A 26300-nucleotide genomic window follows, 5' to 3' on the forward strand; every position below is an offset into this window, starting at 1 on the left:
CGGTATCCCTTTCAGAGATTCTAGATAGAGGTTCGTCACACTCGGAGGCTCACAACAGGACGTTTTTTCAATATACTTTTTAACGGATTATACTACTATCCATTAGAGAATAAGTATTAGGGGTTTTAGATACAGCCTCACAAGTTCTTTAAATATATTTCTATTAACCTATTTTACAGTTTAGAATGTGGACCTATTAAATAGTGAAAATATTGACGTGGGGCATCGGGCATAAACTAGGAACAACAGATTGTGTTCCTGTTCTATTTCTTAGAATCTGTATCTACATATGCACCCTCTTTCCTTGACCCCCTTATTCATGCCCGATCCTGTCCTTTCCTTTGTCGTCGCCGCACCAGCATTACTAAATCCCAAGCCGCAATAACATACATCAAAAAAGGCAACACCACCATAGCGTCTCCCTGATAGGAGAGGGCGGGTTCCGGTATTGTTGGTGGAGCTGAACTCTTGATGAGCGTTGAGCTGGTGTTGCTGGCTGCGCAAATGGGAGAAGGTGAAGGACCGTGGCCACCGAGAATAATCGGTGCCAACACCCCTATTCCAACATCTCTAGACATACCCACCCACGGATGCCAGTCTGGTCGCGGTGGGAGTCGCTCAAAACAGTCCCCGGCGAATTTGATGAGCTGAAGCCTGATACTGTCTCCACCAAGGGCACCATAAACCGGTTCAATTCTCTCCAATATTGGTGGCAGTCGAGAAACACATTCCTCAATGAGATTGCCAAGATGATAATTTGTACCTTCAACCACGGCGACGTAAACGGGGTTCACTCTCTCCATAACTATCGATGATAGAAAACTCAGTCGGTCAGCCGCTGCAGACAGCCACGAGGCAATGGTGGCGGCGGTCCACTCTGGCATTGCGGCGTAGGAGAGGACAGAACTGAGGACAAGGAGACTGGCGAGCTCCCTAAGGACAACTTGAAAACGTCTCCTCCACTTGCGAGTACTGGTCACCTGGCCGTCTTTGGCGGGCAAAGCAGGGGTGCCGACCTCAACACATCTTCGAAGATAAAACCATACGAGACTCGAGGCTAAGAGGACCATGTTCATGGTCTTCATGTGTTGAAACGTGACCTCCTTCCTCATTTCGGAGTAGAAGCCGACAGCAATGGTAGGCAGGTAGTCGACAAAAAGGCTGATGAAGGCTTTCGTGGCGTTGGTCGCAGCGCTGAAGAGATAGTCGAGTCCGAGGCCGACGGTGAGCTTGACAGATTCAACCACGGCAATGACGGTAGTGCTGGCCTGCTGTACTGATGACACGATGGAGTTCCAGGAGTTGTTGATGAATTGCCGCACGACGTTGATGCACAACTGAACATAGAGGTTGATCGCCATGAATGTTGCCGTGTTGGCGGCTTGGATTGCCGAAACTGTGCGCCTCCATGCTACGTCTGTGGGGAGCTGGAGGAAGGCGATGACGGAGTAGCAATAGCGGCCGAGGTGGATTGCAATACCTTTGAAATCAACAGTCGGGGCGACGGTAGTGGAAGCCATGGTGTGAGATTGTAGAATGTTGATTCGCAATGAAGGAATTGACAAATGACCGATAGGAAGATGAAGTCGCAGGAAGTGTTGTAGGTGAGAGTGTGAGAGGTGAAGAGAGCTTGATTGCGGTTTCCATGCTCCCCGTCCAGTCTTATATACACAGTCTCATCAAGCTCACAGGCTTTGTGTTTGGCCAGACCTCGTCGTCGCAAGATCGGTATCTAATCACTGTGATGTGATGCGACCGAGGCCCAACTTCTGTCGCACCACTCAAAATGTTAGGACCCATCCACGTTTACTTCATCTTCGAGTGAATATGGTACACGACACCGTTTAAACCTGTGGGTGCAGAGCTCCAATATTTGCGACGATGTGGTTTGTTCAAACAATTAGCTCTGACATCTACCCTATCCACGCAGCAAAGCAGAGTAGCCTATAGCTGGCTATAATGACAACTCGACATGACGCCTGGCCATACAGATGATGCCAACCTGGCTTCGCAACATGCAATGCACATTTGCCAGAACAATCCTCCTATTTGCTTACTTTTCGGCTTCGGTCAACAACAATCTCGCGGCAGAGCTATGTTGGCAGTGTTTCAATACTGTTCCTGTCTCCTAAGAAGTGTGATGAATTGGCAAAGAACCTGATCCCGAACCTGGGTGGAGAAAAAGCAAGCTTGACCAATCCCAACACTCATCCACCGCAACCACCGCATCCTCCACATCCAGCGCCATCACCTCCATCACCTCCACCTGAACTCCCACAGCTACTTACGCATCCACTCCCGCAGGTATCTCCAAGATCTCCGGCCGCTCCAGTACATGCCGCTCCAGCCGCCGCTCCACCAGCTGCGCATGCAAAACCACACCCTCCTCCCCCTCCATCACCGCTGTCGTGATCTGAACTGCCCACATCTTGTCTTGTAGCTTTCCAGTCTCTAAGTTTTTCATACTCGGCAATCTTCAGTGGTCGCGACAAGTGAGCCCAGCCAGCGATGAAATACTGGTGATACGCCCCCTTCTCAAAGTGATGGCTAAACGGCTGAGCGCGGTGAATCCCTCCCAATTTCAATCTGTCTGTTCGCTCATCAGCGTGCTTGTGAAGCCAGAACGTTGATTGTCGAAAGGCCGAACAACGGGCCATTGCCGCTGCAGCAGAGAGCAGGGTATCTTGGGCGAGAAGTATGGCAAGTCTGTTTTTGAACCAGGAGGTGTCCGACATGGTAGCGGACCCAAGTTTTGTCAAATTAGACAAAGGATTGTGCAGCAAGGATGGAGTTCCCAAGTCGTCGGCGGGGAATCCATTGTGAGGATACATGTTTCTCGGTCGGGATAGATGCAGGGTGATGAGAGACCAGGAGTCGAAAGGGAACGCCCAAACGTGTTTGGAGATGTTGCACTCCGAACCACATGTCACAGGATACCGGTTGAAGGCTTCCGTGCAGTCCCAAGGGAACAGATCCTGATAGGGGTACAATGGCCCATCAAAAGCACCCCAGTCATACCAGTATTCTGAGAGAGCATCGGCAATGTCGGACTCTTCATGTCGTCCGTACCGAAACTTGAGGAGATATTCCTCTGTCAAGCCGTTGGGTACATCGTATTTGGAGCGAGCTCGTTGCGGCACGTAGGCTCCAGGTCGGCAGACAAAGCTCATGAGGTACAGGGGGTATGGCATGTTGGCTGATTCTTGCTCCACGTTGCTAGGTCCATGCGGAGCAAACAGCGAACCAAAGAGCGACCGATCAATAATGTTGTCGACAAAGGTCTGACAGTTGTTGTTTGAGAAGCTCCATCGAAGATTCACGTTTGGGTCCAGCAATTTGGCAACGATGCTGTCAATGTAGACCTCGATCCGGGGTCCCAGGTAGGGTTTGAGCAGCGCCATCAACCGGTTGACAGCTTGATCCATCAAGGTGTTCTTCTCTGTCACGCTGATTCCGTTGTCGACAAGCCGAAGGCTCTCCTTCATCAGTGTGTCAATGATTTGTTCCTCTGCCTCTTGCTCAAAAAACCCGCAAAAGACACCGCCAGCAACTTGTTTAAGCATTGCCTTGTATCTCTTGGGAGCTCGGGGACGTTGCTGCGAATAGAGGGTTCTGTCTGCTTGTCCAGTGACCAAGAGCGAGTGCCGGATGTCCTCAGAAGGGTCTCGGAGAGCATGGAGGTTTGGCGGGTCCCGACTGGTGATGAGGACGCCTCCGTGTGTTCTGCCAACAGTTAGCAGTGCATTCCAAGCACGAACCCCTAAGTAACTCACTTGCTGACTCCATTCTCAATCACAAGCGGGCCAATTCTCAACGCCATGTGCACATTTCCGTAAGGATAGTCATTGACAATATCATTGAGGTAAAAGGGGATGTCCTCGGTCCCTTTGGTGGTCGTTCCAAATGACGCTCCAAACTCGGTTGTCTTGAACTTTCCCTCTGGATTCTCACCATTGATGTTGTTGACCCGACGAGGGCGATTGTAGCGGCCTTCTCGCTTGGCTTTCCCAAGAGTAAGACTCGTCCCTCTGTGGCGGCATGAGGCAAATTTGGCTTCTGCTGCCATATCCGTCAACTCATAAAGCCCACACCGAATCTTTCCGTTCACACCGGCGGTGTTGAGATGCTGTTCGGGATTGGAAAGATCATTGTTCACAGGGAACAGATTTCTCAGCTGTCCGTCACCGTGTCTTCGTGATACATCGATGCAGCTGCAGATCTCCTGGCTATCGTCGGCGGACACAGCTCTCCGCAGACAGCACTGTTTATACACTTTGGTGATGTCCTTGTGACCATAAAAGTCTCGCCGGTAGCAACCTTCACAAATCATCTGGTCTGTCTTGATGTTTCGAAAGATCGACCCTCTTATTGCCTTGCTGCATGAGTCGCACGCTTGAGGAACAAGAATCGGCATATGTCCTTCGTCGTAGGATGACACCGTAACTTGTGAGGGCGTAGGTTGCTTCCAAAAGGTAATGAGCGCTTCTGGATCTCGGTACTCGATGATCTTGTCCATGTCGAGAAACTGGGCGGACTGGAGTAGCATCCGTGCTCGCCGATGTACCACGTCCTCCCCCTTCACTTCCCGGTCTTGTAGGTCCATCATTATGGAGCGACGGATGGAAGAGCTCTGCAGTTCCGAGTAAATGTCCCAACCTCGGTCCTCAAGCGCTTCCGAGTATGTCGGCACTCGATCGGCATCTCTTTCCTCCGCCGGGTCTCTGAGCTTTGGAAGCTTGCGATACCTGTCGGAAAACCCGCGAGAGGTGTGGTTGACTTGATCAAGAAAGGTTTCATAGCCGTGAATGTAGCGGTCCTCTTCGTCGGGGTGAACCGTCGTTGAGTATTCGTCTCGAGTCCTCCATTTTCGAAGTGTCTGGACGATATGCGGCAATTCTCGTCTCACGCCAGCCCAGTACATGACCATCATGGCATCTCGAAGGTGGTTTGCCGCGGGCCCAATTTGGACGCGGGGGACCTCTGGAGCATCAGTGACATGACTTCCGCTGGAGGATGAAGCGCTTTGGGTGGCAGCGGGCAGTATACGACTCAGCAGAGACGTCATCGTAAGGGTATATCATGAGCTTCAGAACCTAGAAGACAACCTTGAAGACGATAGCAAGCAAGGTGAAGGGAGGTATTTCGACCCTCTAGGTATGACTGGATTGATGTCAGAATGTGTATCTATTGCTGTATTGGTAGCTCGGTGGTCTGGTGACCCCCCCGCAGTTCAGCTGAAATGCACTGCCACGGCAGAGTGCCTTGTCGAAATCGAATACCGATAATGGTGCTGGGTGATGCGGGGCGTCGTAGCTGCCCTGGTTATGTCGGTTGTGCATGGGTATTTTCCACCCTCCATACATCTCGGGCAATGAATGCCTTGCACTAATGCATCTGAGAATGGCCGTTATTAATAAGTCCCTGGTTTTCTGACTGATTGGATTCCCGTGCAAACTCGCTTGATCAAGATTCTGGCAAGACACCAAGCATCAACATGGCGTGGATTCGAAAGGCTCTGCCGCGGCGCACTATCCAAGCATCTGCAAAGTCCACTGTCACTGAATCGGCTTCAATGTCGGACTGTAACTTGGCCTCGGTGCAAGCCTCCGTAGCAGCATGCGCTGCGGTGGCCGACCTGACTGCAGGTCTGGACTTTGTGTTTGATCGGCTCGGAGATGAAGGTAAGCCATATAGTGACTCGAGCTATGGCACCAGTACTGACACAATGATAGGCGATCCTGGAGATGAGCTACAGTATCACCTAGACCAGCTCTGCCAACAAGCGGAGAGGTATACAGACTCCTCCCTACAGGATAATGCCGGGGAGGAGTGGTCCTGGTAAGTTGAACAGCGCCAGCAGCAAAGTCACCACTGACAAGCCAGCTCTCCGGGTACTGGCGAGCTTATTAGAGCGGCCTGCCAGTGTGCGGTTATGGTCTACGATCAGACACAACCAATTGGTGTCAAGGGGTTCGATATCGAACCTGTGCTGCACCGTAGCCCGTCCTCGATGGGTACCGTCAAGGCTTACTCAATGTGGAAGATCCCGTTCACCCCGATTCCAGGGTGGAGTGGGAAAACGTTGGTAGTCTCCATTCGAGGAACGGCAACCGTCATGGACCACATGGTGAACATGAATGGGAAGCCCAAGGATGCCAGCACACTTTTCGTATGTTCCAACCATCCGCAAGACTAACACCATGCTTACACGAAACCAGAAGATACTCTCAAAGGGACAGCGGGTCAATGTCCAGGCCCATGCCGGATTCCTCGGCTGTGCTCACGACATGATACCCACCGTTACCGCAGACGTCAGGCAGCAACTGCTTGCAGACGAAAAGATACGCAACATCGTTTTCACTGGCCACTCTGCTGGAGGTGCAGTAGCATCTCTTGTGTTTCTCCACTTTCTATTCCAGCAAAACCCCGATCCATGGAGCAAGTGACACCCCAGAGCAAGTCCAGTCACAATGTTTGCTAACCGCCGTGCCAGTTTCCAACTGCAAACCCTCCCTCGTCACCTTCGGGTCACCGCCCATTACCAGCATTAGCCTCACTGACATCTGTAAAGACAGCTCCAGCATTGGTGTGTTGCTGTCAATAGTCAATGAGTACGACATGATATCCCGAGCAGACGGACCATATCTCCAGTCAGTTGTCGACCTTTATCGATCTCGCCACGGTCTGCCACCGGTTTTCAACAGTTCCGCAGCAACAGCAGAGCGTGATTCAAAGTCCTGGCCACTCCGTTTGCCAACATTTCATCTTTTGGGAGACATCGTTGTGCTCAAGCTGCATCTCGTCGACCTACCGTCCGTCCAGGGGGACGATGCGCTTTCGCAGGCGTCCACAATCGTGGTACCGACACTCAAGGCGGTCAAGGTATCACCACAGGAATTTGCAAAGTTGTTGTTCTGTGATATTTCGACCCACAGGAGGAAGGCGTACATTGAGCGCATGGAGATGCTGGCGACGCAGCTCTGGGACGATTCCTCATCCTTGAACACAAGTTTAGGTGAACTGGTTCTGGAAACATCGGTACTGAATCTTAGAAATTGAATGAAATACCTCAAGTAAACCAAAACAAAGATTCTATAACACTCTTTCGGGTTTTTGTGACCTCGGCATGACCGGAAGTGCATGACCCTTCCTCCTAGCTGCCTCAACCGCACGATAAAACCTTACCTTGTTGTCAACTCTCTCTGCCACTGCCTGCATGTCAATTTGATATTTTTCATCCTCGTCATCGGCTCCACCACGGTACTTGAACTCCTTCTCGATCTCACTTGTCAGCATCTCGCAATCCCAACAACCACAAATATGATACTCGCCGCCAAATTGAAGCCGCCACAGCCGTCTAGTCTCTCCGGACCCCGTGTCCAAGTCCCCTTTCCCAATACTGTCATCATGGTTGACGAACCTCCCCACTCTCTTCTTGGTCTCTTGGACATATCCGGATGCCGCACATTGATGTGTGTGCCATGCTAAATCAATGTCAAGCGTGGGAACCATCATCTTTCCACGGTTTCGCCTCATCAAAAGCAGGAATTGTGAGTAGCGTGAGAGTGATCGAGCGAGTGTGTCCTGAAGAGAGGGGCTACGTATCCATAGGTGAGAGTGCATTTTGTCGACAAAGGAGTTCTGGCGCAATACTGCAGCCTTGAGCTCTCGAGCGAGGTTGACATCAACGGAGAGGAACATCTCAACGTGGGCGCGGACTGGGTTTGTTGCTGGTAGGGTCTCCAGATCCTCCCTCGTTATATGTTGTGGCTTTTGGGTTCTGGTCGACGACGACGTTAGAGAGCTCAAAATTGAAGGGAAGTTGGAAGTACGAGTAGCCGAGGCTGAGTCTGTCTGGGTCGTGTCGAACAAGTCTGTCCCTATCGACGCAAGGCTGAGTTTGGACTTGACATCGCTTCTTTGGTCTGCCAGATACGAGTCCCAGGTGGAAAAGAGTTCAAACAAGCTGAGGGAATCAGCACCAGCTTCTGCCTGGGGGGCAAAAGACCAGTCACCGTTGTTGATGCACTTGTGGATAGCTTGCCACGGCAATGGAAACTCGTAAAGCTTCTCGGTGCGGCAGTGCTTGTTGAACAACAGCGGGTTCAGTAGGAACGTGTGCCACACCATAATGACGTCGAGCGGTGGGAGTGTAAACGCATCACCCTTATCACCCTCCTTGGCTAGCCGAGCACGCCAATCCAGAAACCTAACGACGGCAAACTCGATAAATCTCGGCCACTTGGTTTGCCTGCGTGACTCAAGAGTGTCATCTTTGAACGTCTTGGTGTCACCGTTGTACCCTGTCTTTGTTTGGCGATTTGGAGTTGTGCCCATCGTTTTGTCGATATCCCCAGATTGAAGAATTTGTTGGCGCAGATGAAAGAGCGTCTCGAGAAGCTCGAGGTGAATGGCGCATTCAGCGACGGTTGGGAGTCGTTCAGCGTGGGCTAGTGGAAGCGACGCATTGTCTTGTTCAAATACGGTGGTGTCTGGAATAACGGGTTCCTCTTCAGGGTTGCGGGCAGACTGGTAGGGTGGGTTTATTGTATTGTTGATGCAAGTGCGAAGGACAGCTTTGCTGCCATTGTGAAGGACTTCTTGAGTGTTTCGACAGGCGAGCGTCATTTTCTCGGATCAACGAGTTGGTGTTTGGACAGGCACAGAGTATCGAAGAGTGTTGGAGAATGAAAGTACAGGTCTCCGTTATCACAAGATCGACATGCTTACCCAGGTAGTAACCTGGGTGAGTGTAAAAGCCAGATTGGCATGTAAACCTAAGGCCCAGTGGCTGAAGGACCAGTGACATAGCTGACCAGAGATTGTGCAATAGCGCAAGCCAGGGCAGATTCGGCGGACTGGCATTGCTCCCACGCTGCCGTGTGCTGGATGCCCGAAAGGGAATATCGGTGACTAAAGCGTCAATTGAGCCTGCAGCGTTACCGGGCGTCGTGAACCCTGGCACAGCCCCAGAAACTGGAGTTCCCCGCACAAGGCTCTGGCGGATATCTGCCGTCTTTCGCAAGAGACCAGACCACACCACAAGAGTGTTGTTGAGAAACCTCTGCCATGTAACTTCTTTCTCCATGATACCTGTTGGCACCTTGTCGGCGACATGGCTGAAGAAGTCCAAGTGATCTACGATCACCTCATTGCACACTCTGTGTTTTCAGCCTTCATATTATTTCTTACAATTGTGGGCCTACGGAATCGGACCGCCCTTTCTACACTCAGACTTCTGAGTGTAATCCCCTACACAATTTCAGCAGCGTTGGCAGCAAGATTATACGTTGCAATTCGGAACCGGCATTATCCCAGAGACTTTCAATTATACTTGGACCGCCTAAACGCTAGCTATGGTATTTTGGCAATTGTCGTGAGTCGCTATAGTCGTGCAGTCTTGCAAAAGCAACGCGTGAGAATACATCTAACAGTGACAGGGCGTGTTCTCGGCTGTTTGGACATTTCTCATGTGGATTCTCCTGGGATGCATCAAGCGAAAGGCACCAGGAAAAGAGAGAACAAGGAGCAGCCTCTACCTTTACGTTCTTATTACCGATCTTATGGTGGCGGGTTCTCTGATAGCTGGGGTTGCCGTCAGTAGCACCTTCGTGCCCTGGAACATGAACCACTGCAGCCAGCCATCCTATCAAAATTCCAAATTCATTTCGGGAATCAGGGTTGCATACAGAGACAATGACAACTGGACAGCTTGTCGACGGGGTATCGCAATTCACGTCATGGCAGCGGTAACAATGTAAGTGCAAAGTCATCTGGTCACCAACAACAACTTGAAGTTGAGCTAATGACGAATGATAGCGTCCTCATCCTTGCTCAAGGCATTTTGTTGTTACCCTGGGTTAACCTTCCTAATGCTATCCGCTACGCAATCTATCTAACGATACGTATTGTTAGAAAGACGTCAAAACAAACAGACATCGAGCTCGGAGAGGTGAAAAAGCGAGATCAAGATCTGACGGACGAGATTTCCAAGCAGATTGAACAGCATCCCCACTATTCGGACCTGATCAGCGTTATCAAGGACAAATCGCAAGACTTCGTCATCGCGCAGCATCTCGAGATGTTGGCCAAGATATGCTGCGGCGAAAACAAAAGCCAGTGCTGGGCTTGTGATGCCATCATCTGCAAAGTAAGTCAACCCCGAAGGCATGGCTTGTCACGCGCGTTGACACTCGTAAGGACTGCATGGCGATGGTCAAAGGAATCCCTGTTCCGCGGACGAGGTGCCACATCACTGGTTGCTACGCCATCTGCACGAGCTGCTATCTCGTGAAAAGTTCCTCGAAACCTGCTGCATTCTCAGCTGCCTTCAACCCCACAAATCTTTCCCTGCAGCATGATAAATGTTCTCTCAAACAAACAAATACCATTCAAGAGGCTGTAAATCTGTGCCAGGGATGCTCCCAACTGCAGCCAGACCGGATACGTGAGATCAAGGAAGAGAGGGAGCAGAAGATGTTGGCCAAGACACTTGTCAGGAGAATACTCTGCGCAACGTGTGAGAAGCCATTGCCCAAAAAGAAGAGACGGTGGTGGATCTGTGGGTCGGGAGACCATGAGTGTCACTGGGCTGGTCATGAAGTGCCACGGTGAAGCAGAACAATACAGGCACTTCCGTACTCCAACATGGAATCGCGGGACCGGAATTGGTGCAAATTCGTGTTATTTTGACTACATGTATGAATACAGAGCAAACTGGTATGTGAGGTACACGAAGGGAGGCTATCTACTATCTTTATAGGGTGAAAACAGAAATCATGATCTTATTGCTGTGGAGCAGAAACCCCACGCTAAAGTGGGGCATGTCGAGTAGGGGTAATAGCAGAGGAGGCGTCAGTGCGTCGATGCCTGATATCGACGCCCAAGTGTGGGCAAATACGATAACTTACTACAAAGGAGGTATATCTTCTGCCAACAGTCAATTTTGAAGATATGGACCCTGGAACCTTTCGCTATCAGCATTTGTCTTCACCGAATGCTATTCGACTTCTGATCTTGGAGCCTTCCAAAGACCAGGATGAAGAGTTGCGCGGCACGCTCATCCACACAACCCTCGAGGATTGTGACTATGAACTAATTGAAGCTTATACGGCCCTCTCTTATGTGTGGGGTGATCCCACCCTGACAGGAACGCTGACTCTTTCCGGTCATGTCTTCACGATAACAGCAACGCTTGCTGCTGCCCTGCGAGACCTGCGCGATGACACCCGCCCACGTCGAATTTGGGCCGATGCCCTTTGCATCGACCAAACCAACATTCCAGAGCGCAATAGCCAAGTAGGCCTCATGGGGCTTATCTACAGGGTTGCAGGTCACACAGTCATCTTTCTCGGCCCCTCTACCCCGGAAACAGACAGGGTGCTTCAGTCAGCTCCTCACTCGTCAATGAATTTCTACCCCAGCTGGAACCAATCGCAACGACACGAAATAGTTCAAGCAGCCAAGTTTGAGATTCTCAACAGGCCATGGTTCTTTCGTGTGTGGATCTTTCAGGAACTCATCCTGTCTCGCGATCCTTGGGTCCAAATCGGCCGCCGTCGTGTTCGCTGGAAGGACTTTTGCCACCTTCTCTTGCACAATGGTCCAAACTCTCTGAGTAGAGGGAAGCCCGATGATGGGGAAGAGCCGTTGCGGATGTTGGACAGGATGAATCGATCATACATCAACGGAGGCGGAGGCAACAATGCCGGCAACATGCTCGCTCTTCTCAAAGCAAGACGTGGTCTGGGTGCCACAGATGCGAGGGACTTTGTGTTTGCTCACCTGGGTATTGCCTCTGACCAGTGGAATGTTGCACAAAGCGTACCCGTTGATTACTGTTCTGCTCTGGGGCATGTATTTGCCCGAATGGCGTTTTACATCCTGGAGACTGAGGACGTGGAGACCCTTATTACTCTACTCGATCAACAAGCCGGAGTGACCAACGGCGAGATACCAACCTGGGCTCCTGACTGGCGTATGGTGCCATCCCCTTGTGCGCCAATGTACAAGAGCAACAAACTCAGTCATGCGCGGGTATTGTTAGCGCCAACCCTCTTTCTCGAAAAGCATAATATTCTTGGACTTGTGGGACACTCTGTGGGCACCATCAAGGACGTCAGTGCTACGTTTCCGATGTCGTCTACTCTTGACCTCCAAGGCATGGTTAGCTACCAAGACACGGTCAGCAAGATTGCCGCTCTCTACATTAGCACTGGAGGAGTTTACTACAGGGGCGACTCGAGCGGCCAGCATGCAATGGTCAGTATTCGGAATCGCGAGGAGGAACACCTGGAGTTGTGCAGGGGGCTGTTTGAAGAGTGGGCTCGATTTCTTGAGCACCTTCCGGTAACATGCCCAACTGATCCCCCACACCAACATGAACAGTTTATCGAATCTCTTCGAACATGGACCGAAGGGCAACTGGGGAAGTCACGCATCTTTGTCACCAGCGAAAGCAACGATCTCATGTACATCATGTGGACATACCTACATCCCAAAGCGACCGCGAGCAGCTTAGATGGACGTCGACTTGCTACAACCCATGACGGAAAGCTTGGATTAGTTCCAGCACAGGCTCAGAAAGAGGACTGCATTGTGAACATTCTGGGGTGTCAAGTAGCCCTAGTAGTACGACCGGTCAAGGTCGAGCCAGAAGAGGAGAAGGGGATTCATGAGGATCTAATGTTCAAACTGAACGGCCGTCAGTCTCTTCAGGAGCCGGGTGAGAAGCACCCCCAGTACCTTGACCGCTTGCCAATGCACGGCCCGGTGATCGGAGTAGAGCATTACGCTGTCATTGGCAGCTGCTGCTTTGATGGTGTCGACCCCTGGGCTGTCAATCAAATACCAAAGGGTTCAAGCCTACGTGTTTATGCTTTCCATTGAGCGCCATATTCTGGGCTCGAGATCTCCATGTGGAGGAAAGTAAATTTGCAGGGTAGCCAATCCAACGTTTAAAATGTTTCTGAAGATTTCGAGTACCCGATAGCCCTGGCCATGACGCTTCACCTCTGTGGCTGTGACGGCTCCAAACTCTGCATCCGACAATCCTTGAACCCCAATTAGGCAGATTTTACGTGTCTCTTGGGCTTTTAACCAGGGATGCAGAGCGTTGCTGTGAGTTAATTAATTGTCATCACTCAGCCATGCTTGGCACAAGAGTGTCGTCAGCGCACTCGACTGACCTGCTTCACAGCAAACGAAAAGTCCGAGATCACCAGTCAGATTAAACCAACACATTATATTGCTAGCCGAGGAGATCCACCTCCGCGAAATGTTCAACTTGGACATCCGTGTACAAGACTAGAGCACCACTGCAGTCTGATAACACTCAGGGCCAGAGTTAGCTCCCTAGACTGCAAAGAAAATGCAGCCCATCAGTCTTTTACTCTTCGTTTCGATCACTACCTACATCCGAGTTTCATGGGCAGCACCTAGGGAACATTGCCCACCTTTAGGTCCCGTCCTCCCTCCTCCGACGCATGCAAGCAGCAGTCCGGCAGTTGCCTCTTCGGTGGCTACACTCCAGCGGTTTTTGGACGTTTACACTGCTCAATTCAACCATTCTGCCGTGGCAATTGGTCTGAAGTCTATCCATGAAAAAGACTACATCCTCGAGTATGCGTACAGTCCGCCCAACCGTGATGCTCGTGGTGTCCAGGAGGTCAACTCCGATACCGTTTTCCGCATCGCGAGCGTTTCTAAGATATTTCCCGTTTTGGGCCTTTTGCGCCTCCATGGTGTCAGTCTCGATGACCCAGTCACCAAATATGTTCCTGAGCTGCTGGCTTTGAACGGGCAAGCCAGAGAGCAAAGCCCCATTTGGACTATTCCCTGGGACGAAATTACTCTTGGGGCTCTGGCATCGCATTTGTCAGGTATTGGTGCAGACAGTAAGTTAACATTCAAAACGAAACGTGACAGAGCTAGATATGAATAGCATACTCACTACCTATTTGTCACAGTAATCTTCGATTATACTCCATATGGGAACTTTACACCATACGGATTTCCCCCTGTAAACAAATCAAAGCTTCTGGGCTGTTCAGGTGGCTTGGGTCTCCCCGAATGCGACAGGACAGGTACTTCGTGATTTCAAGCACCTAACTTGATTCCTTGTTCAGCTTCTGACAAGCCCTCCTAGTGTTTTTTGAACGATTTGGCGAACGGGCTCCGGTCCAGCTCCCATTTTCCCCAAACGCTGTTTACTCGAACGCGGGATTCGCCATTCTCGGTTTTGCTTTCGAGTCTGCCACAAACAGGTCTTTCAGGGACTTTGTGCAGCATGAAGTCTGGGCACCACTCAACATGACATCTACTTTTGCCACCAAGCCAGACGATTCTGTTGGCTTCATTCCCACCGATGACATTTGGTGGAATGCCAGTCTTGGATATGCAGAGCCGTAAGTACCTTACAGACACCTTCTCTTGACGCCGAATTACGTACAGTTGACTGACGGTAGGCATAATCTACTAGCGGTGGCGGGTATTATTCTTCAATCAATGACCTCACACGTTTTGGAGAGGCCATACTGCGAAACGATGTAGGACTGTCAGCAACTCAGACACGAAAATGGCTCAAGCCGCTGTCGCAAACATCCTCCTTGGGTACTCTGATTGGTGCGCCATGGGAGATTTACCGAATCAGCAACGTCACGACAGATGGCCGTCTCATTGAGCTCTATACCAAAGATGGTGGTCTCATTACTTACAATTCAGTCTTTGCTCTGATTCCGGATTATGATCTTGTCGCCACAATTTTGGTCGCCGCTCCACTCGTGGAGAATGAAGCAACCGCCATCGATACCAGGATCATATTCTCGAAACTGTTAGAGTCTCTCTTGCCCGGTATCGAGGAAGCCGGCAAGGATGAGGCTGCGCTCACACATGGCGGAACCTATCGAGACGAGCTGACAAATTCGAGCATCACTCTGACACTGGATGATGGTCCAGGGTTCAATATAAGCTCGTGGATTGTTAGGGGTGTGGATGTCATTGGCTCGTGGTCCGGACTCAGCTTCGTCCCGAACCCAGTTCCCCCGACCGACAGCCCGCTGCGTTTTCGACTTTACCCAACCACCGTACAGACTGACAGCCACGCTTCGTGGAGGTCTGTAGCACAGCCTGCTACTCCTGAGACGATTGCCTTGATAGAAAGTCAACTGTTGCCGCCCCAGTCTTTGTGTGTCACATGGGGGCAGTTGGACCGCGCAACCTATATGCTGCAAGCACAAGACCATTTTGTATTCACACTGGACAGCCAAGGAAGGGCAACGGCTGTGGAGTTGGTTGCATACGCCGTGTCCATGACACGCCAGGAGGAGTAGGTAGCCAGGGTAGAACTTCAAGTCAGGAATTGTGGTTCAGTGAGGTGGGTTCTTATCACAAGGTGTATGGTATCAAGTAGTCAAATTGAAGGGGATGAAGATTGTTGTCTTTCTCTGCTATCTCTTGCTCCGAAAGTCGCCAATTTAAACACCCACAAGTGGGCCCATCGTGCCTTCCCACAGAATCTACAATATAGAACAACGAAGCATGAACAGTATTTGGGCTAGCTGCGATACTCTATACTCTCCAAGGCGGTAGACCCTAACGGCCGCCAACCTGACCTTTCGGAATTGGTGGGATCCAACAAACAGCTAGGTTCAAGACGATGTGACACACCCCAATGATCCAGAATGCCTTTGCGTAGTTACTGCCGCCATCCATGAAGCGGAAGATGATTGCGAAGACCACGCCGCCCAGATTTCCACCAGCTCCGGTGAGCCCGGATAGAATGCCGTTCGCATAGGGGTAAACATGCGGGACAAGTGCAAAGTTGGCACCATTGCCGGCCTCATGGAAGACGGCCATGACGATTATGAGCCCAACCATGGTAGGCAAATGGTGGGGATCCAATATGCCAATGACGACGAGCAACACCCCCGTCATCAACCCGCAAACGTGGATCCAGATCTTCTTCAACCAAAGGCTTCTTCCACAGTAGTTGTAAAGCAGATCTCCGACAACTCCACCGAGCGGTCGAGTTATAAAGTTGAGAAAGCCAAAGATTGCCGCGAGGTTTGACGCATTGGTTTGACCTAGCGTGGGAAAGTTCTTCAGGTAGTATGATGCGAGAATTGAGTTGATGGCAAGCTCTCCACCGAAGCTGCATGCGTACGTCGCGACGTGGAAGAGGCCGTGGAGACTAAAACACACAGAGACTGCTTCCTTGACAGTGGGTTTGGCGATGGTTTCACCTTGCGCAGTTTCGATGGCTTCGGCTTTTGACAGTGAGGCTTCGTGGTCAAAGGCTGAAATGCTGTTCTTCTCAGAAGAAGACAGCTTCTCACCTTTTTCCTCGTCGGCTAATGGGGTAGCTGAGAGAATTGGGGGCTGGCCAGTGATGGTACCTGGAACGGCCACAATCTCTCCTTGCACGCCGTGCTGTTTGAGGTTCTCCTGAACATGCTGATGTCTATCGTCCCTATGCAAACTGTCAGACCAAACACCTTCCAGAAACGAATTCACGAGCAGAGAAGAGATCAACATACCACTTCCCCATTGGCGTATCATCGCACAAAAACAGCAACCCCAGTCCACAGATGATCAGACAAACGAGCGGCACCACAAAGGTGATCCTCCAAGCCTGCCCAGAGCTGTGCCCCCATCGGTACTTCAAAGAGTCATACACAGCAGGCATGATGAAGTATGTGATTCCACCTCCAGCATTTCCCCAACCTCCGCTCAGGGCATTGGCTGTTCCCACCACATTCTTGTCAAACCATCCCGTGCACCACACCTGGCAAGGTACAAACGACCCGCCGAGGATTCCAATGAAGAAACGGATGATGTAAAGACCAGTTGCGTCCTTGATCAACGGTGCCAAGCCAATCGGCACACTTCCTGCTAGCAAAATCAAGCTGAACACCCTCCGGGAGCCAATCTGGTCGCATAGTGGACCAGCAATGAATCGCACTGCAAGAGTGGCGACAAGAGAAACAATGTTGGAGTTGGCGACTTGTTCCTTGGTGAGGTTAAGGTCTTGTCTGATTGTGACAGTCAACTGTGCTCTCCTGGTTAATATCACCTCTGCATGAAGAAAAGAGACGATGGGGAACCAACAAGAGGTGGGAATGTGTACCACGCCCAGAATGAAAGCATGAAACCCATCCACGAAAAGAAAAATACACGGCCATGCGGGTCGACTGGGTTCAAAATAGGCACGCTGCGGGCCTTTTTGTTGACCGAATTAAGCACTGGGCGTTCCCATAAGGAAGAGGCCTTCAAACCCATGATGGCGGTGTTTTTGATACCGAAGTGGTCCCTGATTAGATTGATATGTTGTTGCAGTCGCGGCTGTGTTTGTACTCAAGGTGATGAAAAGGCTTCGCTAACGGAGCTGAGGTCGAGTGTGAGTGCCCCCGAATGCCGAAAAGAGTCATGATATCTTTGGAGAGGTTGAATCCAGTCATTTATTTCTTGGAACGAGCAGCCTTCGATATGTCTCCCTGCTTCAAAGATCTCCGGGAAGTCCACGCCAGATAGAGAGAAAAGAAACATCTCCGCCATTTTTCGCTGCCGTGAACTGTGCGCTCGTGACCCCACGCCGAGATCGTGGCGGAACAAGGTCAGCCTTATCTATTCTTTTCCTGGGCAAGCCCAGCCAAGTTCGGTCGCAGACCAGGGTAGCTTATCTGTTTCGGTGCTAGGGGCTGAGGTGAGAATGGCCATTGGTCGAGGAGGACAGGTGGGCTTGGCAAAGATAAAGATACGCCAGGGGCTTGTTGATCTTGTATAAAACATCTGGTTTGGGTCCGGAACGTTGCTTGATGGTGAAAGCTGTCGGTACTTGAGGCGCAGATGTCATCTCCGCGGGGCTCCAGGAAGGCATGAGGATCAGTCCGGGGAAATGGTGAAGGCATTTGTTTCTGTGCGTGGCAGGGAAAATGACACTGGCAGCTGCTCCGCCCTCCGACAAGCCGCATGCCCTTATCTTGAGGATTCGAGTTTTGTATTTCCGGGTTGTATTCATGTTATCGGGTGCCAATCAGGGGCTCTCGATAAGGCGTACGATATATCAAACTGGCGATAGCAGTACCCCCAGCGCGGAAATGTCTAAAAATGACCAGCTGGATTAGTTGATTTTGGAGTGCCTTACATGCAGAGAGGGACAAAACTTGATGACGGAGTGCATGCAGAATGGCCTGTTAGTCTCAGAGCCTGGGTAACAGTTCTTATATCTGGGTGTACTGTGTCAAATATCTAGATACATCGTCAGGTTCTACCATTCTATTCATCGTTCATCGATCAGCACACCATCCCAGGCTCTATTTAAAATTAACAGAAAGTCCTCCCCTCCTTCAATCTTCAACTAAGCACAGAATTGCAACTTGCTTAAAGTTAGGAGCCTATAGCTCAGGGCCGTGCCTTGGCAGGGCTTATGGGCTCAGGGGCTCAGGGGTGGTTCAGGGGTTCAGGGGGGCGGAAGCCGGGTTCCTTCATCGGAGAATAATGGAAAAGGTGAGACATAAATTTCTAAGCAAAAGGTTATAACGTATTTTATAAGCGAGTCGTGGGTATAACCGAGCCGTGGGTTCTCCCTTACCTACCAATAACTATCCTTAATTCCTATATATAATACTAGTAACTAACTATAATTTCCTCTATAATAAATATATTAGATAATTCTCTAGCCTCCTAGTAAGTGCGCGCATTATAGTTAGGCTTGCCGCATATACCACAGCACCGAACCTTCGTATAAGACCCCCCTGCACTACTACTATCCGGCTACGTTTCTTACACTCCCTCTCCACTTACGGCCTTATTATCTAGTAGATCGTATATATCCTACATAGTAAGTAATCCTCCGAGACGTACGCGTATTTTTTTAGCTTTCCGGCGTTTACTTAATACCTTGTTAGCTTTATAGAGCGAAGCGACCTCTAACTCGAAGAGAGCCACTCGATATATTATAGCTATTATACCCTTAGTAAGTTAATCTATAGTAATTAATATCGAAATTAGGAAGCTATTTTAATAATTAATAATATAAGTTTTAATAAACGTTAATTGCTATTCGGCTTCTCGAGGGTTATATAGTATCTAAAAAACTTAAAGTTACGTAGTACTAAGCCGTAAGGTCGGGGGTATTAGCGTACGAAGCTTAATATCTAGTTTAAAAGGCACCCTCTCTGGATCGTATAGTATAAAGTTAATACCTATAAAGCTACTCTATATATTCTTTTCCGTTATGTGTGACGAACCTCTATATAGAACTTTTAAAAGGGATACGGGTTAAAGGTAACTTCTAATAATTAGTTCGGTATAGCTAGATAGTACATAATAAGATATTTTAATATAAATATAAGATACCGTAAATATAATTGTGGAATTATATACTGCGGAACTATTTATTTACGCTAGTTAGTTACCTCCGATGGGTACCTCACCCTGTATTAAGCCTAGTACCGTCCTGGATCGATAGACTCGAATATCGATCCCATCGATACTATTTATTTTAGGATTAATTTTTTTGGATCGATCCTCGATCTTAATAATTTTATTTTAATTAGTCCTTAATCCTATTTTAATAATTAGTTTGCAGTACGCCTGTGCCCCGCTAAGTGTTAAGCCGTAATACGACGCTCCCCCTCTTAGGCCGAAGTCCCGTCGGCTTAATTTACTCTCCTACGTCCGCTAATATTTATAAATTTTCTTCTTTTTTCCTTATTCATTACGCTTTATTATATTTAATTATATAAGTAAGGCGCGACCCGGTACTAAACTTCTGTACTCGAAAATAACGGATTGTAACGAGCTATTTACTATAGTCCTACGGTTTACTATTATTATAAAACGTACTTATTTCTTTTATAAAAAATATAATTCTTTTTATAAAAATTCCCCTTCCGTTTCCAAGCGTTACGCTACTTATATATAATATAATTAAATCCTTTATAACGCTCGTAGGTTATCCGTTTAATAGCTCCGTAAAATTATGATTTAATATAATTAATTAAAGATAGAGATAGTAAAAACTAAGTTTTAACGTACCGCTTTAAATTAAAAAATTAACCGTTTACGTTTATAGAAACGAATATAGTTTAAGCGGATAGTTACGGCTGTCTTTCGTGGCCTCGATAGTGTGGAAGAGCTGGAGCGTATTAAGTAGGAGGAAGCCGCGTTGGCCGCATAGTCTGCCTCGTCATTTAACGACGCTTCTCCTCCGGCCCCCGCTTCTCTAAATCCCCGGAACCGTCCCGTAGTAAAGTCCTCCCCTACTATACCTTCCGATTTCTCTTTCCTAGATCCTTCCTCAGGCTTCGACTAGCCGCTTAACCTTTCCCTCGATCCTAGCGTAGCCGGTCCTTCTTTTTTAACCGCCTAAAATACCGCCGCTAGCGCGCCTTCCCCTTCCTAAGGTAATTAAAGCGCGTAGCGCTACTTATATTTAGTCCCCCTTATACCTTCTAACCTCGTAGTATGGTACGTCGACTACTACGTCGAAGGCGTAGGTTCGATTCTTATCGAGGTTCTTTTATATTAAAGTTACTTCTCTAAGTAATTCTAATATAGATCTTTTATTTAGGTTTATATTTGGGTCGGTCTAAGTATCGCTAATAGAATTCTTTTTACTTATTTAAGTAATTAAAATTTACCTTTAACTCCGATAAATTATTTATAGTCGGGTATTCTAACTAATTAACTAAATACTTTAATTAACCTTTATTAAACCGTAAATCCAGTATCTTTTTTATATTATACTTTTCTTCTTCGTCCTCCGCTATTACCTATATATTAGTTTTATTTACTGGTAATACGGGTTCCAAAAGTAAAATATAAAAAGTATATAACTATAAATATATCGTATTAAATAGCTTTAATTTAAATACCGTTTTTAATATTTTTTTTTTTAATTTTAAACGGGCCTACTCTCTTATAGTCTAGCTTTTTATTAAATCTTTTAGTATGTAAATTACGTATAAAAAGGAATATTATATCTCCCCCCTGAAAGCAAGGTCCCTCGAGCCTTTTAATAATATAGTATTTCCGTATCCTTTCTGTTAGCTGGTAAGCCCTGATAGGCCTATAATATAGAACCTATATAGGGTTGCTATAAAATATAGTAGTGCACAAGCGGAAGCGGGAGGATACGACGGCAGTGCCGAAGGAAGGTAAAGCACTGTAATACAGTGAGGTATAAAGAATAAGAATTGCCTTTATTACCCTTGGCTTTAGCCTTTGGCCTTAGCCTTAAGCTTTTGCCCTTAAGGAAAGAAAGAGAACTATTTTACAGGAGAGAGGAGAGGTCTATATATAGGCCTTCGTAGGCCTACTGTGGGTCCTGTAGGCCCTGGAAGCCCCTATACCACTTTGGGGTATTTGGTGGGCTTAGGTGGGTCTAGTGTAGACTCACGGAAATCTATAGAACCTTCGGTAGCAGAGGTGCCCTGTAAATCACACTATTGTGGCAACTTACTACGTAAGCCTGTAGCTACTTTGGAAGGTTTTAGTATCCATTGACTAAGCCTTAGGCCACAGTAGCTCTGTAAGCCTTTAAGGGTCCCTTGTAAAGAATATTCTAAAGGGATCCAAGCCGGGAAGTTCTATTACTGCTTATAGCAGTATTGCCCACTGTAATATTAATCTGTAGGGCAGTAAGTAGGGTACTTAGTAGTACCCACACATTAACAATTATTTTTTATATATAAAACTTACTTTTCTTTTTATTAATTAAAAATCCGGTTTTATATAACGCGTCGAGTATCTTTCATACGTATCGCTTATACTCCTTTAGCGTACGTAAGTAAATAAGAACGTCGTTAAGATAGTATATTATTATTTTATCGAAATACTTCCGGATTATATAATTAACGAAAGATTAAAACGTTATAGGCGTATTAATTAATTTAAATAATATTGCGAGATATTCGAAATAATTATAAGGTATACGAAACGCTATTTTTTATTTATCTTTTTCTTTAATCTATATATAGCTATACCCGATAAATATATTTAAACGTATAAAGTATTATACTTTAATTAATTAACTCTATAATTTAAATATTAATAGTAGCGGGTAATTATTTTTTACCGTTTCGTTATTTAATTAACGGTAATTTATATATAATTATAAATTATTATCCCTTTTAGTACGAAGAATACGAAGTATCTTATTAACGATATAGATTCCCTAATATATCCTTTCTTTAAATTCTTATTTAAATATTTCTATAACTCTTTACTCTATTTATTATTAGTATAATAAACTTTAAATAGCCGTAACTTAGTTCCTTCTTTTAATTTAATTTCGTAATCCTATAGCCTTCGCTTTAAAAGTCCCTCTAAATACTTAGCCGTAAAGGCTAAATATCTTCGATATTTTATTAATATTACTTTTTTCTTACTTTTTTTTATATTATTATAATAAATATATTTATTAACCTCCGATATCTCTATTAACGTTATTAACTTTACTTCTTCGATTTTACTACCTATATTAATAAAATATACTATTACTTTTTAAGTTTTTTACGGTAGTACCGTGGAGGATACTTATCCTACACTTTACTCTATACGTACGCCTAATTTCCTATCGTTAATTAAATACTTTTAAAACTTTTTTAATTATAAATAACTATTATCCTTCTAATCGATATTTAAATTATAATCTTTATACTATAATTATTTTAGGATTATATCCTTCTAGGGTCCTATATTTATAATATTAAATATAATTAAAATTATTTTTCCTTCAACTATAATATCTAAAGGTAATATTTTTTTATAAACTCTTTATATTAAAAATAATCTTTATATAACGATTTATTCTTTTTTTTTATAGTATCCTAATTTAATATACAAACTATAACGAAATTAAATTCGTCTTTATACCTCCGTTTATTAATATTATTACCTAAATATCTTTTTATTATACTATAATTTAAAAGTATTTATCTTTTTTATTTCCTTCTTATATAGTAGCGACCTCGCTAACAAATACCGGGTTATTATTCTATACCTTCGCTTTACACCGATATTTACGAAAATACTATTTATAGTCCGTTAAAGGTTATTAGCCTCCGCGAAAAGCCGTAAGTCGTTTCCTAAGCGGTTATATTATTTAAACGTATTTTTTTACTCTGGGTTATTTAATAATATAAAGTTTTTTAATTATACTTACTTAATTTCCTTTTATTTTCCGTTTTTTACGTACTTAATATTCTTTTATATATATATCCGATAGTAGTTCTTTACTTTACTTTATTAGTACCCGATAACTATAACCTTTATAATTTTTAATTCCTTTAATATAATAATTATTATAATCTTTTTTTTCTATTTGAGTTCCTTAGATACTTTATAGTTCTTTTTAAAATATTTTACTTTACTATAATTAAAATATTTAAAATTATTTTTACTTTAATTTTATAACTTTTATTATTAAATAATATTAATTTCTATAAGCTTTACGTATATAGTTTCTAAAACGTAAATCCCGTATAACCGTTTTTTCCTTTTATCGTTAAAGTAATAGGGTCCTTATATATATATATTTTTACGTTTTTTACGGTATTAATATTATTAATTATTAATATAAATTACTATTATAATATATTTATCGATAATCTCCGGTTACTTTATTCGATATAGCTTATCTTTAAGTTCTTCTTTAAGCTTGTTATAAAAAAATTATATTAATCCTTTATCGTTAATTATATTACGGAATATATTTATTTTAAATATTATAGTATAATCGGTAGTAAATCGAGTTTACTTAAGGTTAGTTAGTCGCTTTTAGGTACGCTTACCTTTATTATATTCTTTAAATACTTTTTTAATTTTTTTTTTAAAATCTTTATACAATTTAAAGTATTTTTTCGTAATATTTTCCCTCTCGTTATACTTATTATCAAAGTAGTTTTCTAAAATCGGCTCGAACTAAGTAAATACTTTATTTTTAAGCCTAGACGCGGCGTATACTATTTTAAATTCCTCGTCTAGGAAACGAGAAGGGTAGTATCTAAAGTAAGCTTTAAGTTAAATTAAAAATCCTCCTAACTCTCCTTTCACACCTTTATAGCGATCGGGTACCTCGAGCTTAGTACGCTCTCCCTCCTTACGTAAGGTACTAATCTCCTAGTAAAGTATAGCGTTTTCTTGCGTAAGGATATTATATAAAAGGCGTAATTTATTTTTAAGCTTTTAGATATAAGCGAGAAGCTAATCGATAGTAGGTTAGGTCGAGCCCCTTTAAATACTAACGTTTCCGGCTATAATATTATCTTAATACCTTTAATTTATCTATAATAAATTTAAAGTAAGTATATAACGTATAACGAACCTCTATATAGAACCTCTAAAAGGGATATTAGTTAAAGGTAACTTCTAATAATTAGTTCGGTGCAATTAAATAGTGTATAATAAGATATCTTAATATAAATACTAAATACCGTAAATATAAGCTAAATTATATACTACGGAACTATCTATCTATATTAGCCAGTTCCTCCGTATATATAGACCGGTTTATTACTATTATTATTAGTAATAATATTGATTATTACTCGTCGTTTATCGAAGATTAATAATAATCGTAATTATTACTTTTAGCACTAGTGATAATCCGACTTCCTTACTTTTCCGTTCCAGTGGTTAGACGGTCGCGCCCCGCGCTCCCCACTTATATCAGGTCCGTGACATATTAATACTTCCGAAAATACCGTTTGTGGTCCGTTAAAGGTTACCGGCCCCCGCGAAGGGCCGCGAATCGTTTCCTAGGCGGTTATATCGTTTAAGAGCGTCCTCCTACTCCGGATTATCCACCAATACGAAGTCCTTTAACCATACCCGCCTAGCTTCCTCCTATCTTCCGTTTTTCTTAGTATTTTATTAAGTATACTTTTAATAGTACTTCCGTTATTTAGCTAATGCCCTAGGCTCGGCCATCTAATAATATCGCTTAACTTTCTATCGCAAATGTAGCGCGCAATCTAGGCTTGGGCACCACCATAGTGCCACCCTTCCTCCCGAGATCTCGCTATTTAACGTGTACCTCTCGTCTGTATACCCGAGGCAGCACCCTGCCTCTCTTGGCGTAAACTGGATTACCTGGAGTCTATTCCCTATCAGTTATTCTCCGATGGATTGTAGTATAATCCGTTAAGAAACGCACTAAAAAAAACGCTTCACTTTAGAAATAGGGGGTAGGATCCGTTAAGAATTTAGTTATACGATCCGATAAGATTTTCTTTACTAAAAAAATAAAAAAAAACTATTATTAGAATCGTCTAAACGAGCTACACAAAATAGTATAGGATATATTGTCGTACTGGTTTGGGGTACGTGTTACGGTTCTGGAAGACAGTGGGGCCACGACGGACCAATCAGGACTGGACCGCGCAATCGAGCGGGGCTCACGGTCCAGGTGGGCAAACGGACTAATCAGATGGGGACCGGGGACCGCGGCGGAGCTCACGGTCCACGGTCCAGTATCGGCCAATTAGGAGTGGACCGAGGGCCGTCTGTAAGTCAACGGTCTACGGTCCTAAGGTCTATATATACGGAGGAACTGGTGTCACGAATATAATGTGGACACCCGCAAAGAATAACTAATAGGGAAGAGGAGGCACGCAGCTAATTAAGAGAAAGGAGGATGGACCAATAAAAGGTGGATCATCCGGGACATAAAGGAATCATGAGCGATTCCTAGGAATCACTTATGATCCTTAGGAGTCGGTTATAATCCGGGGAAAAACAGAATGATCCAGGCTTGGCATTAGGTCTATATATACGGAGGAACTAAATAGCTTATAAATAGTTCCGCAGTATGCAATTCATAATTATATTCACGGTAACGTGCATAATAAGCGAGCGACGCAGATAAGCGAGCGACGTACTTTCCACCACAACGCGTCTCTTTAATATCTTTTACTCCAATTCACTACTAATAACCATGGACAGCCCTTTAAAAGAAGCGAGATTTCTTCTTACCCTCGAAGCTATTTAAAATAAGGAGGATCTTAGTATCCGCACTATAGCCAAGTTATATAACGTTCCAGAAGTAACCCTCCGCTATAGGCGTAATGGCCGACTAATGTAACGCGATATTCCGGCTAACTTACGTAATTTAACGGATCTAAAGGAAAAAACGATAGTTTAGTACGTCCTTAAGCTATCTATACGCGTATTCTTATTTAAATTAAATAGTATAGAAGATATAGTTAATTAATTACTACGCGTATGTAACGCGCTTTTTATTAATAAACGTTAGGCCTATAACTTCGTTAAACGTTAACTATTCTATGGTCGGGCTG

At 45.6% G+C, this 26300-nt stretch overlaps 8 protein-coding genes across 8 annotated transcripts; 4 read left to right on the forward strand and 4 right to left on the reverse strand.

Moving 5' to 3' along the window:
• Positions 1–317: 317 nt before the first annotated feature.
• PODANS_2_13500 (uncharacterized protein) lies at positions 318–1520 on the reverse strand (the record flags this gene model as incomplete). Its single annotated transcript, XM_001903143.1, has 1 exon — positions 318–1520. One exon carries the CDS (start codon positions 1518–1520, stop codon positions 318–320), a length of 1203 nt encoding a protein of 400 aa, XP_001903178.1.
• A 687-nt stretch (positions 1521–2207) lies between these two features.
• On the reverse strand, positions 2208–5065 carry PODANS_2_13510 (uncharacterized protein; the record flags this gene model as incomplete). Its single annotated transcript, XM_001903144.1, has 2 exons — positions 2208–3712; positions 3778–5065. The coding sequence occupies 2 exons, from the start codon at positions 5063–5065 to the stop codon at positions 2208–2210; spliced, it is 2793 nt and encodes a 930-aa protein (XP_001903179.1).
• A 429-nt stretch (positions 5066–5494) lies between these two features.
• PODANS_2_13520 (uncharacterized protein) lies at positions 5495–7059 on the forward strand (the record flags this gene model as incomplete). The annotated part of the gene is made up of 5 exons (XM_001903145.1): positions 5495–5681; positions 5733–5838; positions 5884–6169; positions 6219–6438; positions 6494–7059. 5 exons carry the CDS (start codon positions 5495–5497, stop codon positions 7057–7059), a joined length of 1365 nt encoding a protein of 454 aa, XP_001903180.1.
• A 33-nt stretch (positions 7060–7092) lies between these two features.
• On the reverse strand, positions 7093–8628 carry PODANS_2_13530 (uncharacterized protein; the record flags this gene model as incomplete). Its single annotated transcript, XM_001903146.1, has 1 exon — positions 7093–8628. One exon carries the CDS (start codon positions 8626–8628, stop codon positions 7093–7095), a length of 1536 nt encoding a protein of 511 aa, XP_001903181.1.
• Positions 8629–9805: 1177 nt separating this feature from the next.
• Positions 9806–10614, forward strand: PODANS_2_13540 (uncharacterized protein; the record flags this gene model as incomplete). Its single annotated transcript, XM_001903147.1, has 2 exons — positions 9806–10150; positions 10201–10614. 2 exons carry the CDS (start codon positions 9806–9808, stop codon positions 10612–10614), a joined length of 759 nt encoding a protein of 252 aa, XP_001903182.1.
• Positions 10615–10953: 339 nt separating this feature from the next.
• Positions 10954–12888, forward strand: PODANS_2_13550 (uncharacterized protein; the record flags this gene model as incomplete). The annotated part of the gene is made up of 1 exon (XM_001903148.1): positions 10954–12888. One exon carries the CDS (start codon positions 10954–10956, stop codon positions 12886–12888), a length of 1935 nt encoding a protein of 644 aa, XP_001903183.1.
• A 481-nt stretch (positions 12889–13369) lies between these two features.
• On the forward strand, positions 13370–15329 carry PODANS_2_13560 (uncharacterized protein; the record flags this gene model as incomplete). Its single annotated transcript, XM_001903149.1, has 4 exons — positions 13370–13895; positions 13968–14084; positions 14147–14405; positions 14480–15329. 4 exons carry the CDS (start codon positions 13370–13372, stop codon positions 15327–15329), a joined length of 1752 nt encoding a protein of 583 aa, XP_001903184.1.
• Positions 15330–15591: 262 nt separating this feature from the next.
• PODANS_2_13570 (uncharacterized protein) lies at positions 15592–17277 on the reverse strand (the record flags this gene model as incomplete). Its single annotated transcript, XM_001903150.1, has 3 exons — positions 15592–16468; positions 16536–17057; positions 17102–17277. The coding sequence occupies 3 exons, from the start codon at positions 17275–17277 to the stop codon at positions 15592–15594; spliced, it is 1575 nt and encodes a 524-aa protein (XP_001903185.1).
• Positions 17278–26300: the final 9023 nt, after the last annotated feature.

This window comes from Podospora anserina, chromosome 2, assembly GCF_000226545.1.
Source record: "Podospora anserina S mat+ genomic DNA chromosome 2, supercontig 3".
Lineage (NCBI taxonomy): Eukaryota > Fungi > Ascomycota > Sordariomycetes > Sordariales > Podosporaceae > Podospora > Podospora anserina.